The sequence below is a fragment of the Raphanus sativus genome, chromosome 8, assembly GCF_000801105.2.
Source record: "Raphanus sativus cultivar WK10039 chromosome 8, ASM80110v3, whole genome shotgun sequence".
NCBI classification, from domain to species: Eukaryota; Viridiplantae; Streptophyta; class Magnoliopsida; order Brassicales; family Brassicaceae; genus Raphanus; species Raphanus sativus.
The window spans coordinates 11,262,395-11,280,032 of record NC_079518.1 but is presented as its reverse complement, the minus strand read 5'-3'; the positions used below and the strand labels follow the sequence as shown (position 1 = coordinate 11,280,032).

The window sequence follows — 17,638 nt, the reverse complement described above, 5'->3', positions numbered from 1 at the left end:
AATAATAAAACAATGAAATTAACGTTATTTAAAGCTATGAATAAATTAAATATTTAGAATTTATTTATATAAGCTTACTTATCTTTTTATTTATCACGAGTTTTAATGACCGACAAAATATATTATCAAACTTTATACGATGATGGTTAATCCGAGAAGAATTAGATAACTAAAATTCTCAGACCAGTTTTATTTATCAAATTAGATCTTATTTGATTCAGTGGTTGAAATTAAAATAAAAATAGATATTTACAAAAATAAGGGTTCTTTTAACTATTTCTCAATCTGATACCCCATTTTATTGATTTTACAAATCTCAAATACCTAAACCAACTTTTACCATCTGTGTTTTTTTCCGCACTTGAACGGGTTGAGTCGTGCAATGAAATTTTTATTGAACATTAGCTATATATAAATACTAACGACTATAGTAATATATACATATTCAGATGACGTAATCTATATTCTATACTAATAAAATAAAATACAAAAGTCTAGTCAACGAGAACGTGAGCATCACACCTGAAGCCTAAAGATCTGTTTTGGTAACAACATCCCATTCAGTTACGTCTTTAGTTTGAACAAACCAACTATACACTATGCCTTGAAAAAAAGATGAATTTATTCTCCCCTAAACCTTGACTTTCCACACAACTAATTCATTTGTTAGAAAAAGAAGTCACGTAATTCCTCGTTTATTTTCTGACGTTACCCGTTACCATCATGTAATAATGAGTGTCCAAATCAAATACTGGCGTTACGTAATTAGAGACTAAAAGCTAAGGGTATTCTGGAGAATAATATAAAAATGGTCAAGACGGGTCAAAGTTACCATCAAACTCAAAGCCAATTGAATGTACTACTTTAAAAAGACCAGAAGTACCCGTATCTTTGTTTTAAGATCCATGGCTTGTGTCTGAAAACAGGTTTTCATTTATTTTCTTCCGAATTTCGGTAAATTAATTTGGGGGAGATTAGTAGTAATTAATTACTTGAAAAAGAATAAAAAGAAGAAAACACCGACTGATCCTGTTGGGAGAAACCGACGAAAAATCTAGGTGCTGGCAAAGATTCCTTCACAGTCCTTTGCTGTGTTTCATTTTTATGTTTCTTTCATTCCCTCTTCTTCTACATTCTTGAACTAAAATCATTGATTTTAATCTCTCTTTTCTTTTCTAAAGTTTTGATATAATACTTACTCGAGAAAACAACCAGTTCACTCTTTCTTTCTATCACTATCAACACACACCACACACACCTTCTCCTCTTCCTCTTTTTTCCTTCAATTTTTTTTTAAAAGAATTAGTGATGGGTTGTGCAAGTTCCAAGCTGGACGATCTCCCAGCCGTTGCTCTTTGCCGTGAACGCTGCGGTTTCCTAGAAGCGGCGATTCAGCAGCGTTACCTGTTAGCGGAATCACACGTGGCGTACACTCACTCGCTTAAAGGAATAGGACACTCACTCCATCTCTTCATTAACCACCACCACAGTCACGTCGATTCTCCAACACTCAACCTCCCTCCTCAACGAAAAGGCGACCCTCAAGAAGAAAACAAAGAAGTAGAAAACAACTCCCCTAATAAGAAAGCAGAGCTACCTTCTTCTCACCATCCGGGTTCGGGTACTGATTCGGGTCATCTCGAGTCCGACTCGGACTCTGACTCCCATTTGGATTCGGACCACTCTCCTCACCATCTCGGCAATTTTGAGACCGGGCCTTCTTACACGGAAGTACAACAACCGGGTTATACCCGGTACCCGAACCCGGAAACGATGGGTCACCATCTTCCTCCTCCTCCTTATACGCACATGAACTACATGAAGAACAGTTCGATGCCTCCTTCAATCATCTACGAGCAAAGACCAAGTAGTCCTCAAAGAGTCTTCATAGGCGAATCATATTACGGATACTCAAGTTCCGGATCCGGACCCGGATACTACTACGGTTCATCAACTGATGCTCCAGCTTCGAAACCGCCTCCACCTCCTCCGTCGCCGCCTAGGTCCAACGGGTGGGATTTTCTGAACCCGTTTGATACTTACTATCCTCGGTACACTCCGAGTCGAGACTCTAATGAGCTTAGAGAGGAAGAAGGTATACCGGAGCTGGAGGACGACGATTCACATCACGAGGTTGTTGTTAAGGAAGTTCACGGTCGTGGTGATAATAATCAGCCCACTCCTTCTGTTGTTTACAGTGAAGAGTCTTCCGAGTCTCCGTCTCTGTCTCCGCGTCTGTCTGTTGATAAATCAGGCGCTAGCACTAGTGGTGGAGATGCGGCTATGTATCAGACTAGACCGAGCGTGTCGATGGAGGAGAAGAAAGGGGTTGAGTACGAAGTGCACGTTGTCGAGAAGACGGTTGTTGAAGAGGGTGGAAACGAGAGCAATGCCACGGCGGCACGTGGCTGTGGTGGAGGGCCACGTGCGGTGCCTGAGGTTGCGAAAGAGATTGAGAGTCAGTTCGTGAGAGCCGCGGAGTCGGGAAGTGAGATCGCTAAGTTGCTTGAAGTCGGGAAGCATCTTTACGGTCGGAAACATGGTAATAAAACTCTTCAGTTTTGTCTGAATGATCTTTTCAATGATTTTCGTAAAAATTGAAATTCTTTTTATTTGGACTAGCTTCTTCGAAGTTGTTGCACGTGTCTACTGATGTTGCCGAGCCGCCGCAAACGTATGAAGACATCGAAGAGGAGCTTGCTTCAAGGTCAAGGAACCTTTCTTCGACCTTGCACGAACTCCATCTCTGGGAGAAGAAGCTTTACCAAGAAGTGAAGGTAACACTGATCTCTTAAAAACACTTTGATTTGTTTTCATTTACCTTTTGTCTGAATAAGCTTCTACGCATCTCTAGGCTGAGGAAAAATTGCGTGTAGCTCACGAGAAGAAGGTGAGGAAGCTAAAACGTTTGGACGAAAGAGGTGCTGAAGCTAGCAAAGTGGATACAACAAGGAAACTAGTAAGAGACATGAACACAAAGATACGGATTGCGATTCAGGTTGTGGATAAAATATCCGTGACGATTAATAAGATTAGAGATGACGACCTATGGCCGCAACTCAACGCATTGATCCAAGGGTAATAACTAATAACTTTGCCTCTCCACATGTTTATGTTTCTTTGTTGATTCTGTGTTTTGGTTTGCTTCGAAGGCTTACAAGAATGTGGAAAGAGATGCTTGAGTGTCATCGAAGTCAGTGTCAGGCTATAAAGGAAGCTAGAGGGTTAGGGTCTATTAGAGCTAGCAAGAAGCTAGGTGATGAACATCTTGAAGCAACTAGTTTGCTTGGTCATGAGCTTATAAACTGGGTATTAGGATTCTCTAGCTGGGTTAGTGCGCAGAAAGGTTATGTAACAGAGCTGAATAAATGGCTTACGAAGTGTCTTCTCTATGAACCTGAGGAAGCAGCCGATGGTATCGCTCCTTTTTCGCCTGGTAGGCTTGGAGCTCCACCGATCTTTGTGATATGTAACCAGTGGTCTCAAGCTCTGGACATGATCTCTGAGAAGGAAGTGATTGAGGCAATGCGTGGTTTCACCACGAGCGTGCTTCAGATTTGGGAGCAAGATCGGTTAGAGACTACGTTGATGGGGCGGGAGAAGGTTAGGGACATGGACCGGGAAGAGCAGAGGATACACAGGGAGATTCAAGCACTGGAGAAGAAAATGGTTCTGGTTGCACCTGGTGGTGATAGCCTTTTGGTGTCTGGTAACGTTGTATACCAGAGTGATACTAGTAACGATAGTTTACAAGGTAGTTTGCAGAGGATTTTCGAAGCTATGGAGAGGTTCACTGATGAGTGTATGAGAGCTTATGATGATCTCTTGGTGCGTGCTGAAGAAGAAACTGCTCCGAGAGAAGTTGAGGAAAGTGAAGAGGGATGATAAGCAACACTGGAGGATTATATTTGATGAGTATTGACATGATCTATGTGTTTCCTGATCTTGCAATGGTGGAACCAACCAGAATCATCTGCGTCTTCATTCTGAGCCTCATGCAAGAAGAGGTTCCCCATCAGGATGATGATGATCTAAGAGAAGGCAGAATTGTAAAGAGATGGCCAGTTCTTCGGTTAAGAGAGTGCAAATTGGCTTTGAACCGGATGGTTAACGTAAACCACATATGACGCATGTTGCATATATTAGTTGAGTTCTGATAATTTTTATATTCAGGCAATGTACATTAGACGGACGTTTAGGACTGAACTTTTGATGATTCTCAGCAATTATTTTTGTAGAATCCGAATGTAACTCAGGAACGTCTCTCTTTCTTTTGATCTCGTTACCATATGCAGAAACTAGATTACCTTTAAGCGGCATTAAGCTTCTCACTAATCCAAGTCATCCGATTCTAATATTTAACATTCTAATATTTAACATGTGAGCGTTGTCGAATTATTCTCATTGTAAGAAAAGTTTTTGGCTAATGATATGCAAGTTATGCAAGCCTAGAAAAGTTACTAGGCATAATAAGAACAAAGACATGATCATTGTATGAGAAGTTACAAACTATCTCCAATCATTAACCTGACCAGCTTCAAACACTAATGATTCATTTGAAACTATAATAATTAAACCCACCCAGTGGTCCATCCTTTTTTTCAGTTAGTTCCTGCGCCAATAGCTAACGACTTTATGTTGCCGCGCCAAACATGATTAGCGTGAAATTGACGCATAGTGTGTCAGTCTTCTTGTCCTGTTTGCTTGTTGCAAAATAATAAATTAGAATAAATTATATAACATGCAGAGAATAAGTACCATAAAGTGTCTAAATGAGTAAATCACTCTAAGTTATTGTTGTGATCCAACTATACAGTATGTATTTATTACAAATTAAAGATAGTGCTTGAGCATCTAATCATATAAGAAAGGCAATTACATTAGAGTAGAATCTTTGGATCACTTCACTCTCTTCCTTTTATGCACAAAGAGACAGCTCTTGTGTCCTCGAAAGCTTGATTCTCTATTTCATTCTCCAAAGCTAATAATTGGAAACAAACATTGCAGAACTTTTCATTTGCATAATCCACATTGAGAATATACAAACTATATTTCTTAATTTGTATGTGTAGGATCCTGAATTATTCACACAATTTGTCAATGTAGTCCCAATTTCTAAGCTGCTAGATTATGGTTATACTGATTTTACTCAATTTCTTGTATGATATTTCTGTATGATGCCCTTTAAGGGATGAATCAATAAAATTTCAGGTTTTTTTATTAAAAACTATTTTTTCTCGCCGTTGATCCAGTAAGTTGACCGTAAGTTTTAGTCTAGCGGTCTATATTGAAAAGCACCGTACAACCATATCGAATTCAAATTTGGCAATCTGCAATATGCGTTTTAAATGTTAACAAATCACAATTAAAAAAAAGTTGCACACTTAGCCACATTAGTTTATATGGTTTCCAGAAACAGATGGTAACAGATTCTGAGGGAAAATATCTTTTTGGTTTCAAAGTTTCAAAAGTTAACTTCTTAAAATGTAAGGTTTCTTTTCAAAATACGTCACAGTTCTTAAAATGCTATATTTTGAAAACATGTCACAGTTTGTTCAAATCAGTTTGAAGAAAATTGATATTCACATTACTATAATTAGAAGGCACGTCAATAATCCAGAAAAAAAAAGAAAAAAAAACGAGAAAGAAAGTAGGAATGGTTGATGATACACTCCAATCACAAAACACATTGAGCTGGTGACAATGATATTTTTTTCCAAAACCTTATTTGGTACCACAAGGTGTATATCATTATCAGTGAACATAGGAATCAATTTATTTATTGTAATATAGTATAGTATATACATATAGAGAAAAGAAGTTGACTTATGCTGTTTTTTGACTTTTAATTTTCAAATCCATTGATTAAACATTATTAAAACAAATTTATAAATCCCACCAAAAAAAATAAATGCAGACTTCAGAGTTGACCTTATAAAATCTAAAATCTAATTCTTTATTAATGATATATTAAACTTATAATTATAAAGTGTTGTAAATAAAGTAGAGAAGAGAAGAGAAGATAGGAATTGGTGTGTCTTATTCATTGAGTAATGTATCCTTTATATAGGTATACAATAGCTTGGAGACCAAGTAGAACTTGGTGAGCAAGTAAACTTAGGAATCAAGTAAATCTAGAACATTCCATAATAGACATCACACAATATTCATAACACTTCCCCTTGATGTCCATTATGCGTGTAAGATGCTATCTCGTTAAAAACCGAGATTGTAATGCCATAACCGTCTAGAGTTTGTAATGCGTTTGGAATACTGCCTCGTTAAAACCTTTCCATGGTAAACCCAAAAACCCAATGTGGTAAAAACGGGAAGCCATGGATAGGAAAAAGAGTACAGCCGCATTACTTCCCCTGAAGTGAACATCACTGAAGGCTTCTCAGTGATCGCATACCAATCTGCTGCATAAGCTTCCTGAGCGTGCATGTTGGTAATGCCTAAGTGAAGAGGTCGGCTGAGTTCTCGCTGGATCTGACTTAGAGTACCTTGACCTCTCCTTCTTTCTGATGATCGTGGGTGAAGAAGAACTTGGGGAGAACATGCTTAGTCTTGTCACCCTTGATGTAACCATCTTTGAGCTGAGCTATGCAGGCCGCATTGTCTTCGTAAAGAACGGTCGGTTCGTCTTTACCATCCGTGATCCCACATGCTATCCGAATATGGTGTGTCATGAGTCTCAACCAGACACACTCTCTGCTTGCTTCATGGATCGCCAATATATCCGAGTGATTGGATGATGTGGCTGATATAGTCTGCTTGACTGATCTCGATGAAATGGTCGTGTCTCCATATGTGAAAACATAGCCGGTTTGGGACTTAACACTGTGTGGATCGGACTGGTAACCTGCATCAATAAAATGCTTTCATGATATTCATGGTCCATTCGGATCATATGGTTTATCTCTCTTAGATAAATTCGACCATGAATGTCTTTGTATGTCCATGATCTGTCCGGATCAAGACATCATCCATAATCCATCCGGATTATGTTCTTGTCCACTATATATCTTATTCATATCCTTTGACCAAAACTCTTTATGAACTTTTAGTATATGTCCACGGTCTGTTCATGAAGTGGCTATTGTGTTATAGTTTGAAGTTTAATCAAAACTAAGCCACTTTTTGGTCAATAGGACGTTCCTCTCACTTGGATGGTTTAGGTCGGATTTAAGACCTAGAGGAACTGGTCGGAACAAGCTGGACGGGATGGATTGGTCGGGACCAATGATGATTAAGGTCGAACTAGGTCGGACATGATCCTAGTCGGTATTTTTCCCTTTGGTCGTGAATCTGATGGATTCTCAGACCATTTGACCAATCTATTCTTGGTATGTTGGATCATAGATTCCAACCTTCATATACGGCTAATGATCTCTACTATAGATCATCGTAGTCTCTTCATAGCCTCTCCAAGAATCAATCATCTTAATCATCCTTTCTTTAAGTATAAACACAAGGAATATATTGACTACTATATGGACTGATCAGAAACGTTCTTATAGAACTTTCTACTAAGCATCACTTAGTCTTATCATATCGTGTGTACATACACGCATGCAGCTGCATTTCAGTCCATGAACAACGCAGGAACGATGTTGTTCTATGAGAACTTCTTTCTCATCTTTCAAGGTATCTTATATTACCTTTATATCCAGTGAGATATCCAATGTCTACTACATCTTTCTTAGATGTCCAGATTTCGATATTGGGTAGTAGCATTCACCACATTAGGAATTTATTTCCTTGTTCCTTAGTCCCTGTGAGTATCCTTGTGTGATCAAGCCATTCCATTGAATGCTTTATGTAGCAACATGTACGACCACTTGTCTGTACTTTCATGTTCTACTGCTCACGATTTTCTTTTCCTCACAAGACTCATCTGTTCACTGGTTAGATGGCGTCTCACTTATGTATTTGGCCAATACGCCCATCTCATACATTCTTTGGGTTTAACTCCACGTCTCATTCTATGAGTACTCTTACGTGGGTTAGTGATCCTCGCATATCTCTTATGCTCAAGTGCTTTCTCTTTATCACTTATGAGTGTGTGTATGTGTCGACACCTTATATAATGTTCCATCGCGTTCTATCGCGTTCTAGACATGATACAATCGATTGAGATTTTATTATTATCAGGATCATTGAATACTTTGTAGTTTGCAAGGCTACATTGTATGATACCTGTACCTTAGGACCGGCCGGTCTTATCTCATTGTCTAGTATAGTTTCTCTTTCATGAACCCGAATCTATCATTATGAGCACCTTAACTTTTCTATTCGAGGTTCCTTATATATGGAACATACTTGTCTATCTTGTATAGACTTCTACAGCAACTTGATTATGTCTCTACTAGGACATTTATATAGTGGTGCTAAGCTGGTATGACTTAGTCATTCTTTCGGGTCTGTCTGGCTATCATTCTTTCTTTGTTTATGGACGTCCAGTACATATATATCTGGTCCGAGGATCTTTGCCAAGACTTGGATGGTTAAAACCATTCCACTTTCACTTTCTATTTACCAGCTTATAGCTTTCTCCATGATGTTGGATAGTCGGATTCATCTTGTATGTAATCCGTGTACCTTGGCCACAATATGATCACCTTTGTTTGGCTCATGGTCTCATTGAATTCGTGGGAGAAAGATCATGTTCTCTTATCCAACATATATTCCCGATTTTCATCTCATCCTTAGATGAGGTATTCCATCCTAGATGGCACATAGGTATGTGGTGGTTTATCCATAAAGTCTTAGGATGGTCTATATCTGGATTATGACCCTTTATCATCTTTAGACGGGAATATCTATGCTCACTTTATATGGCCTGATGTATCTTATCTTTCATACATGTATTCTTGTGGTGTACCCAAGCTTATAGACTTTTGAAGTCTCAACCTTATAGGTTATGCCTTTTACGGCCAAGCTATAATGCCTTATGGCCTTCAGCCATGCTTATCATGTTCGGGTTTTATAGTATGGTCATGGACCACACGGAGTGTTTATTCTCCCCCTCATGAACATGCTATAAAGTACGTTTGTTTATCCTCACTTAAACGTAATGCTTGGACGGTCAGCATGGTTTTAGACCATGATACACGAATTTGTGGTCTGGTCATGATCACGGGTTCTGTTCTTACTATCCTCATGATCAGATTATACTTTCGTGTTGCTTGGAACAATGAAGCCTACTGAGTTTCTCTTGTGTACATGTTTCACAACGTGAGATCTTATGGGATAACTCTTTGTGCCTTATTAATCAAGTTCAGACCAGGATGGCTAATCCGGTCATGCCATAAAGTGTATAAATTCGTTGGTGAACCTTACTGGTTACCTAGGCTTTTATGCCTTATCACACTGATCCTTAACATAGTATTAGATCAGTAGGGAGAATGTAGTCTCGACCTCTTTTATATGTATGCCTTTGGCGATTTTCATTAGCTAAAGGAACATTTCCTTTTTCTTTACTTTGCCCATTGGTTTATTATTGAAACCATTTTGATGTGGCTTGTAATGCCATTTCGACCTTTACTCCCTCCTCGACCATGATTGGATCTACCACCACGGTTATTGTGGTATCCTTGTCCACGGCCAGTGGGGATTTTGGGTCTCTCTCAATGGGTCTTAGGTGATAAATTTCATGCCTCTTAAGGCCATGCCTTAGGCGTGGTGGTCTAGACATACTCTTCTCGAGTTTTCATTCTCATTTGTCAATCAAAAATATTTTTCAAGCAAATCAATCAAGATAAAAGAAAAACTTTTATTAATGCTATGAAATTTGAATGACAAATTATATTTAAAAGAAAACACCAAATCATAAGTATGAAATCAGAATGTCAAAAGGCTTAAACAATAGCCGGCCAGTCCATAATAACATCTTGGACGTGGCTCACATTTGGTTCTCTATTCAATGAATAAACCAATCTCATCATCTATATGAGTCCACCCGAATTTTCTTTTCTTAGCTTCTTCAGCATCACCGTATATCATCTCACACTGATACTCGGCACTTATCTCCATAACATAGTCGAGTTTGTCGAGGTTGACTTTCCTTTTCTGCTTCTTTTCCTCAAGAGCTGAAAGGTACGAGAGAAGGTCGTAATAGGTTGTGAAACCTTTAGCCTTCTGTGATAACAACACTTCCTTTGAATGGATCGTGTCACGAGTCTTGCTTAACAAGTCATAGTTTGTTATCACTTCACCACATAGTTTAAGACTATAGGTGATTCTCATAAGATCAAAGTGATAGTCATCCACGGATTCATAATCCTGGAACCTCAGAGCCTTCCATTCTTTCATGGACTCATCTAGTAATGGCTCGAAGAACATGGTGTTCAATCTCGACCAGAGATCGTAAGGATCGTTGATGTAACTGCACTCATCATACAGATCCTTCACGAGATGCTTTCTCATTATCAAAACAGCTCTACGCCTTTCATATGCAAGGGTATCATTGCCGTATTTGATACACTTCCCAAGTCCTTTAGACTTTAAATCGGCTGAAGTGTTCATCGCCCAATCAAGGTAATTATCTCCATTGAGATCAAGGGCTGGGTAATCCGAGTGATGGAGTCTCGACATCTGAATCATATCAAAATGATTTGTGTTAGTACATACAATTTCTGATGCCATTGGCTATCCAAGAAATAAAAGGCACTCGGCTAGTATGTAAACAATAAAGCCATATGGCTTGTGTGACCAATGCCATTCGGCTATTACACAATTAAATCACATTGCCAGCAAACAAATAAGAGGGTCATACGGCCAGTTTGCATTCTCTTTAGAAATTTACTTTCTCATAACTCATCCATCACTTAATCAACTTATTTGATTTATAAATCCCTTGAAAATAGTGGGATGGAAGAGTGCATGGTTTAGCCATACCATATGGTATGCTACATCGACCCATGCGATTTAATGGTCTAGTAGTACCATTCGGTACACATCCTCGACCAAATAAAACGGATCGTGATTTAGCTGCACTGTGGTGCGCATCATCCATCACCGGTGATTGTGGATCACCGTGGATCATCGAGGATCACCGTGGATCACCTTGGATCACTGATCATCGTAGATTATCGCGGATCATCGAGGATCATCATGGATCATAGATCAACGCGGATCATCGTGGATGATCACCGTGAATCATAGGTGAAAAATCTAGTTGCACCTGAGGGTGAACATCATCGACCATTGATTTTGTTTTATGGTCTAATCGTACTTAAGAGTATGTATCATCGACCTTTACTTCATATGGTCTAGTCATACCTATTGGTATGCATCATTGACTTAAAAGAAAATCATGGTCTAGCCACACTATGGTGTGCATCATCGACCAAAAGATGTGGAAAACATTAACCTTATGTTTTGTTTGGACATATAGCGTGTCATCCTTAAAGGGGTATCACTTGTTGTCCATACAAAACGAAAGTCATGTAATCACATGCTTTATATTTTAGGGTTTAGGGTTTCTTAAAATCGGACTTAAACTTTAAGGATTAGGGTTTAAAATTCAAATCTGATTTTAGGATTAGGTTAAACATTGATTTTAAATTTTGTTTGGACATATAGCGTGTCATCCTTAAAGGGGTATCACTTGTTGTCCATACAAAACTAAAGTCATGTAAAACTATTAAGGATTTAGGGTTTTGATTTTAAAATAAACAAGAACTAAAATCAACCAAATCAAATCACAAAATTTTTAAATCGGATTTAAGATGAAGAGAAGTTTGAAATCCGAATTGCTTGAACCACAAGTAAAGATTAGGGTTCTTGAGATCTTACCTTAATCTTTGCCGATCTTTTCTCCTTGGTTCCTCTTTTAGAAACCTTAAATAATCAACAATGAAAGTTTCAAAGTTGGATTAGTATGAGATCTAAGAACAATAGAAATCGAAATTAAGAGAGATAAGGAGTTGGCGGCTATTAGGGTTTTGGATGATCTTTGACGGCGCGGCTTGCACTGGGAGGTGACGGCGCGTCTGGAGTCGGATTGATGCGTGGTCTGCGGCGCTGGATTCGTCTCGTCAAGAGCTTCAATTTGATATATTACTCGCCGTCTGGATACTTACGGTTAGGGAGATATGACGGTTTAAAGTTGCGGCTGAAATTAGGGATTTTGTGGTCGCTGGATTTTAGCTAGGGTTTAGAGTCTCGTGCTGATAACGTGTTGTAAATAAAGTAGAGAAGAGAAGAGAAGATAGGAATTGGTGTGTCTTATTCATTGAGTAATGTATCCTTTATATAGGTATACAATAGCTTGGAGACCAAGTAGAACTTGGTGAGCAAGTAAACTTAGGAATCAAGTAAATCTAGAACATTCCATAATAGACATCACACAATATTCATAACATAAAGTTCTTTTTCTAACTTTTTTTCTTTTACTTTGCAGTGGTACCACATTTGACAAGTAGGCGACAACTTCTTGGAAACTTACCTCAGGAGTCAAAAAAGGACAAAATTAAAAAAAAAAACAATGTTTTATTCTCTTTCCATTAATATCTTTTCTCTCTCTATTACAAGAAGCGAAAGATAAACACTTTCCGACTCGTGAGAAAAAGAAGATTGGAACCTTCATTTCATGGGTTGTTGTCAATCCCTGTGTCCGGATGAACAAAACCCACTACAACCGTCTCAAACCCACCACGGCGGCGGCGCTACGACGGCGGCTGGACTCGATAACGGCGGAGCTGGTGATGTTGTTGGAGGAGGAATTCAGTCCTTCTCTGAGTTTTCTTTGTCCGACCTGAAAGCAGCCACGAACAACTTCAGCTCCGACAACATCGTATCGGAAAGCGGCGAGAAAGCCCCGAATCTTGTCTACAAAGGCCGACTTGAGAACCGTCGTTGGATCGCCGTCAAGAAGTTCACTAAGATGGCTTGGCCTCATCCTAAACAATTCGCGGTAACCAAAAGAAAAAGAAAAAAGAAAACACTCCAATTCATTAAAATGATCAATTGTGTTAAAAATAAAAAATGAAATCTTGGAATGTTTTTCAGGAAGAAGCATGGGGTGTGGGGAAGCTAAGGCATAACCGGTTGGCGAATTTGATTGGATACTGCTGTGATGGAGATGAGAGGCTTCTTGTTGCTGAGTTCATGCCTAATGATACTCTCGCTAAGCATTTGTTCCATTGTATGTATGCTTTATTTTAATACTCTCTGCTTCCTATTAGAATTATGAGTTTGCATTAATGTTATTATGTTATAGAGTTGTGTTTTTTTTGTGTGGTTATATTCACAGGGGAGAATCAGACAATTGAATGGGCTATGAGGTTGCGAGTAGGGTATCATATAGCTGAAGCTTTGGATTATTGTAGTACTGAGGGTCTTCCGTTGTACCATGATTTAAATGCTTACAGGGTTCTCTTTGATGAGGTATCTCATTCTCTTTCTCTACACTTATTGCTTACATGATTTTTTTAACAAGTTTTTGAGTGGATTATATTGTAGGATGGTGATCCTCGTCTCTCTTGTTTCGGCTTGATGAAGAACAGCCGAGACGGTAAAAGTTACAGCACAAATCTAGCATACACACCACCTGAGTATCTACGAAATGGTAAATTAATGTTTTGTGTGTATCTCTCTTGAGATTATCATCACAGTCAGCATCAGATGTAAATGATTTGGTATATATCTATATTAGCATTCTCAGTGGGATCAAATTGTTTACGGTGTTGTAGGAAGAGTGACACCTGAAAGTGTTACTTACAGCTTTGGAACTGTGCTTCTTGATTTACTTAGTGGCAAACACATCCCTCCAAGCCATGTAAGTTTCTTATCTATTATGTCCATGTCATATAACATAGGTTCTGTGATGTTAACTTTTTTTTTTTTCTTTTTTTCTGTGATGTTAACTTTTTTTTTTTTTTATAACATAGGTTCTGTGATGTTAACTTAGTGATATGTCTCCTTCTTATCTAGGCTCTGGATATGATACGTGGCAAGAATATTATCCAGTTGATGGATTCACACCTTGAGGGTAAGTTCTCAACGGAAGAAGCTACCGTAGTTGTCGAACTCGCCTCTCAGTGTCTGCAATACGAGCCTCGAGAGAGACCTAACACAAAAGATCTCGTCGCCACTCTTGCACCATTACAAACTAAACCAGATGTAAGCGTGTGAACTTTCTCTCCTCTTCTTGATATTCGTGTTAAAAAAAAAAACATTTTGAATACAGGTTACTTCTTGCGTAATGCTTGGAATAAAGAAGCAAGAAGAGACACCTTCAACGCCACAGAGGCCACTTTCGCCGTTAGGTGAAGCTTGCTCAAGAATGGATCTCACAGCTATTCATCAGATCTTGGTCATGACACATTACAGAGACGACGAAGGGACCAACGAGGTAAAGTAAAATGATATGTTTAGGGTTCAGGTTGCGTGTAAAAGAAGCTAACTCTTTTATCTATGGTTGTTTTCAGTTATCTTTCCAAGAATGGACACAACAGATAAAAGATATGCTTGATGCAAGGAAACGTGGTGATCAAGCTTTCCGCGATAAAGATTTCAAAACCGCCATAGACTGTTACTCACAGGTATGTTAAAATAAAACCCTATTGTTTAGTTTTTGAATAACGTGAGACATATATGGTTTACTCACATACATTTGTTTTTTGGACAGTTTGTAGACGTTGGAACAATGGTGTCGCCAACTGTGTTTGGTCGGAGAAGTCTATGCTACTTGCTATGTGATCAACCAGACGCAGCACTACGCGACGCGATGCAAGCGCAATGCGTGTATCCTGACTGGCCAACGGCTTTCTACATGCAGTCCGTGGCATTAGCGAAGCTGAATATGAACACAGACGCAGCTGATATGTTGAACGAAGCAGCTCAGCTCGAAGAGAAGAGACAACGAGGCGGCGGCAAAGGATCTTGATTCTTGAGACAAGACCTGTTTACATCTTCTTGTAAAGTTTGTTTAGCTTCAGGAGATTCTTTCCTGTTGTTGTGATTGTTGATTGGGATGTAATGTAACCATAGAGGGAGAAAAAAATTGTTAATGTTTGTTTGTAATGATATACATCTTATAAAGAATGTTTTGATCATATATATCTCTCTAACGCATCAAGCACTAATACTAATTGATTATATATGATTCAGGTTTAGTCACATGAATTATCTTATAAAATAATGTTTAGTGCACAAACGACTCTACATGTTATTGGTTTAGGTAGATGCAAAACCAGCAAGGCTTGTCTCATTGAAGCCTATGAGACGTTGTTACATTCATGTGCACCATCTTTAATTATCTTAAAAACTTCGTTGGCTAATGCAGGTTTTGTCTGACTCCTACACTGCAAAATCTGATTTCTCCAATTTTTTAAAGGCTCCTTATGATAATGGCATGTGCGTGGAATACTGATATGGGTTTTGTGAGCGCATATCTATCCATGAATGGTGCTGGAGTTTTCCTTTAAACAAGGCCAATAACATGCAGAGTCACTCGTGCACATCCAATAATTTTAATATGGTTATTTAACAGAGCAAAACAGAGTAAAACAGAGCACTACAGAGTAAATACAAATAAACAGAGAAAAGTTTAAATCAATAGATTAAGAATAATTTTTAAGTATGGATGCATGATGAAGTATGAGCAAGATCCATATTCGTTAATTAAAGGCATGTGAATAAGCAAACGAACTGATATTAGAATAAGATTTAATTCATACTTAACATGGTTTCAGAATAGTTTTTGAAGTATTGAAGAACATGTGGAAGTATAGAGATGGCATATAATATGATATTGAAGTTTCTTGTTTTAAAAAAAATATATTGTGTTCTTATGTGGAGAAACTAAAGAAGAAAGGATAGGATTTGAGCATATGAAAGATTCTTGTATTAGTTTTGAGTTAGTTAACAATTACATCTCCTATTTGTACAAAACTCTGTGGACACAGTGACCTATTAGATGTTAAGAATCGAGACTCTGTATTTAATCAAAGATTTAGAGAGTGACTCAATTCCATCTTCAAGATCTTGAATGCATGAATCTAAGTTCTGCACATCTTCTATCTTCAAGGACTTCTCTGATTGGCACTCCAAGTCCACTCTTGTAAATTCGTTGACTTCAGCTTCGCATGCAGTTTTGTTCTGGCTCATCATCTTTGAGACCAGTGACCATTTGCCACAAGCCTTTGGTCCAGACATGAAGCTAAATAGAGATTCAAACAAAGCAACTGTTACAGCTTCTGCTTCTCCAAACACAGCCAAAGACTCTTTGTTTTTGTTTTGGCCAGTTTTCAAACTCTTGAGTACTTTTTGAAATGATTTCTTGAGAAACCTTCTTGAAGCCAAGTATTTCTTGATTTCAGCAGATAGATCACCACGCTTTCTTCTTAAAATTGACTCGATCTCCTTGAGACTCTCTTTCATTTTTGATAAACCGTCTTTGGCAACGTTGCACAAATCCAAGATCTTGATAGATCCATCAAGAATCATCTCAACTTGTTCTTGAGATAAAGTTTGTTGCGTGATGGACAAGCGAAGCATCTTGTCAATAGAATCATGTAAATCTTGAAGGTTGCTAAGTCTTTGGCAAATCGAAGATGAAGAAGCTGTCTCTGAAGATCTCAATCGGTTCAATTGTTCATCGACATGAGCGGCTTGAGGGTGTTGTCTTGAAGGGAAGCTGTTAGAACGAACATGGAAAGAAAGTGCCATTTTTATGGTTTAGCTTTGCTTAGATTCAGAGAAGGCTTAGAGAGCTAAAAGATGTTTGTTATGTCTTCATTTTCTCTCTGCTGATTACATATATATACACCTTTAGAGAAGGGAGACATTTGGAATCTTAATTAAAGTTGGTTCAACGATGTTTCTGCAATGTCTCACTCCCGCTCATTGATGCATATGATATTAACGTAGCACTCGTGGATACATTAATATGCACAATTTAAACTTAATATTTTGGGGATTGAATCAGATATTGTCTGCCTCCTACACTGCAAACTTTTGTTTCTATATGTTTGTATAAAGCTCGAGTGGCAATGACATGAGCTGGAAGTACAGAGTGTTTGAGAGCGACTATATGCATGAACTGTGCTGCTGCCTACCATCACCTCCTGCACATTCATTATTATTTTTGATTGATATATGGACATATAAAATATATACTAATATGATAAAATATGAATCATATCAAGATGGAATATCCAGCGCTATTTTTAAAAAAAAAGAAGATGGCATATGCAGCGTTGCTTGGAGAAGGGGACAACGCATAGGCCTTCCTCAAGGTATGTCCGTGTATCAGCTTATAATAAAAGAGTTCCTGTAACTTTAAATGTAGAAGATGAGTTTCTACTTAACACTTTAGAACTACAGAATACAATCAACAAGATTCCAGTTTCTTGTGGTGAAAGTAACGGTTAACAAGTCCTGTGGTCTCTGATCACGCTTAATGACCAGTGGATTTTACTCTTAACAAGAAATCCTTTCCAAATATTTGTGTACTTCGTTGTTGATTTTGTGAAGTGCCACTTGTTTCATGAAGATTATTTGATGAGTAAAGATTTGAGCAAAAAGTATGAATAAAGATAAACAAGAGAAGCAAAGGTATATAGCCAAAAAGTTTATGTTCTCATTTAGAGGTATATTAACATTTTTTCTGTACAAAATATTATAAGCA

General features: G+C 38.2%; 3 protein-coding genes across 3 annotated transcripts; 2 read left to right on the top strand and 1 right to left on the bottom strand.

The window, feature by feature from the left end:
- Positions 1–945: 945 nt before the first annotated feature.
- Positions 946–4,281, top strand: LOC108819129 (protein ALTERED PHOSPHATE STARVATION RESPONSE 1). The gene is made up of 4 exons (XM_018592120.2): positions 946–2,542; positions 2,623–2,777; positions 2,855–3,078; positions 3,153–4,281. Exons 1-4 carry the CDS (start codon positions 1,309–1,311, stop codon positions 3,883–3,885), a joined length of 2,346 nt encoding a protein of 781 aa, XP_018447622.1. The 5' UTR covers positions 946–1,308; the 3' UTR covers positions 3,886–4,281.
- Positions 4,282–12,500: 8,219 nt separating this feature from the next.
- Positions 12,501–15,062, top strand: LOC108834961 (serine/threonine-protein kinase BSK1). The gene is made up of 9 exons (XM_018608276.2): positions 12,501–12,919; positions 13,015–13,150; positions 13,259–13,392; positions 13,468–13,573; positions 13,698–13,783; positions 13,939–14,127; positions 14,195–14,359; positions 14,436–14,549; positions 14,636–15,062. The coding sequence occupies exons 1-9, from the start codon at positions 12,596–12,598 to the stop codon at positions 14,891–14,893; spliced, it is 1,512 nt and encodes a 503-aa protein (XP_018463778.1). The 5' UTR covers positions 12,501–12,595; the 3' UTR covers positions 14,894–15,062.
- Positions 15,063–15,921: 859 nt separating this feature from the next.
- LOC108821780 (uncharacterized) lies at positions 15,922–16,677 on the bottom strand. Its single transcript, XM_018594773.1, has one exon. The coding sequence runs from the start codon at positions 16,675–16,677 to the stop codon at positions 15,922–15,924; it is 756 nt and encodes a 251-aa protein (XP_018450275.1).
- Positions 16,678–17,638: the final 961 nt, after the last annotated feature.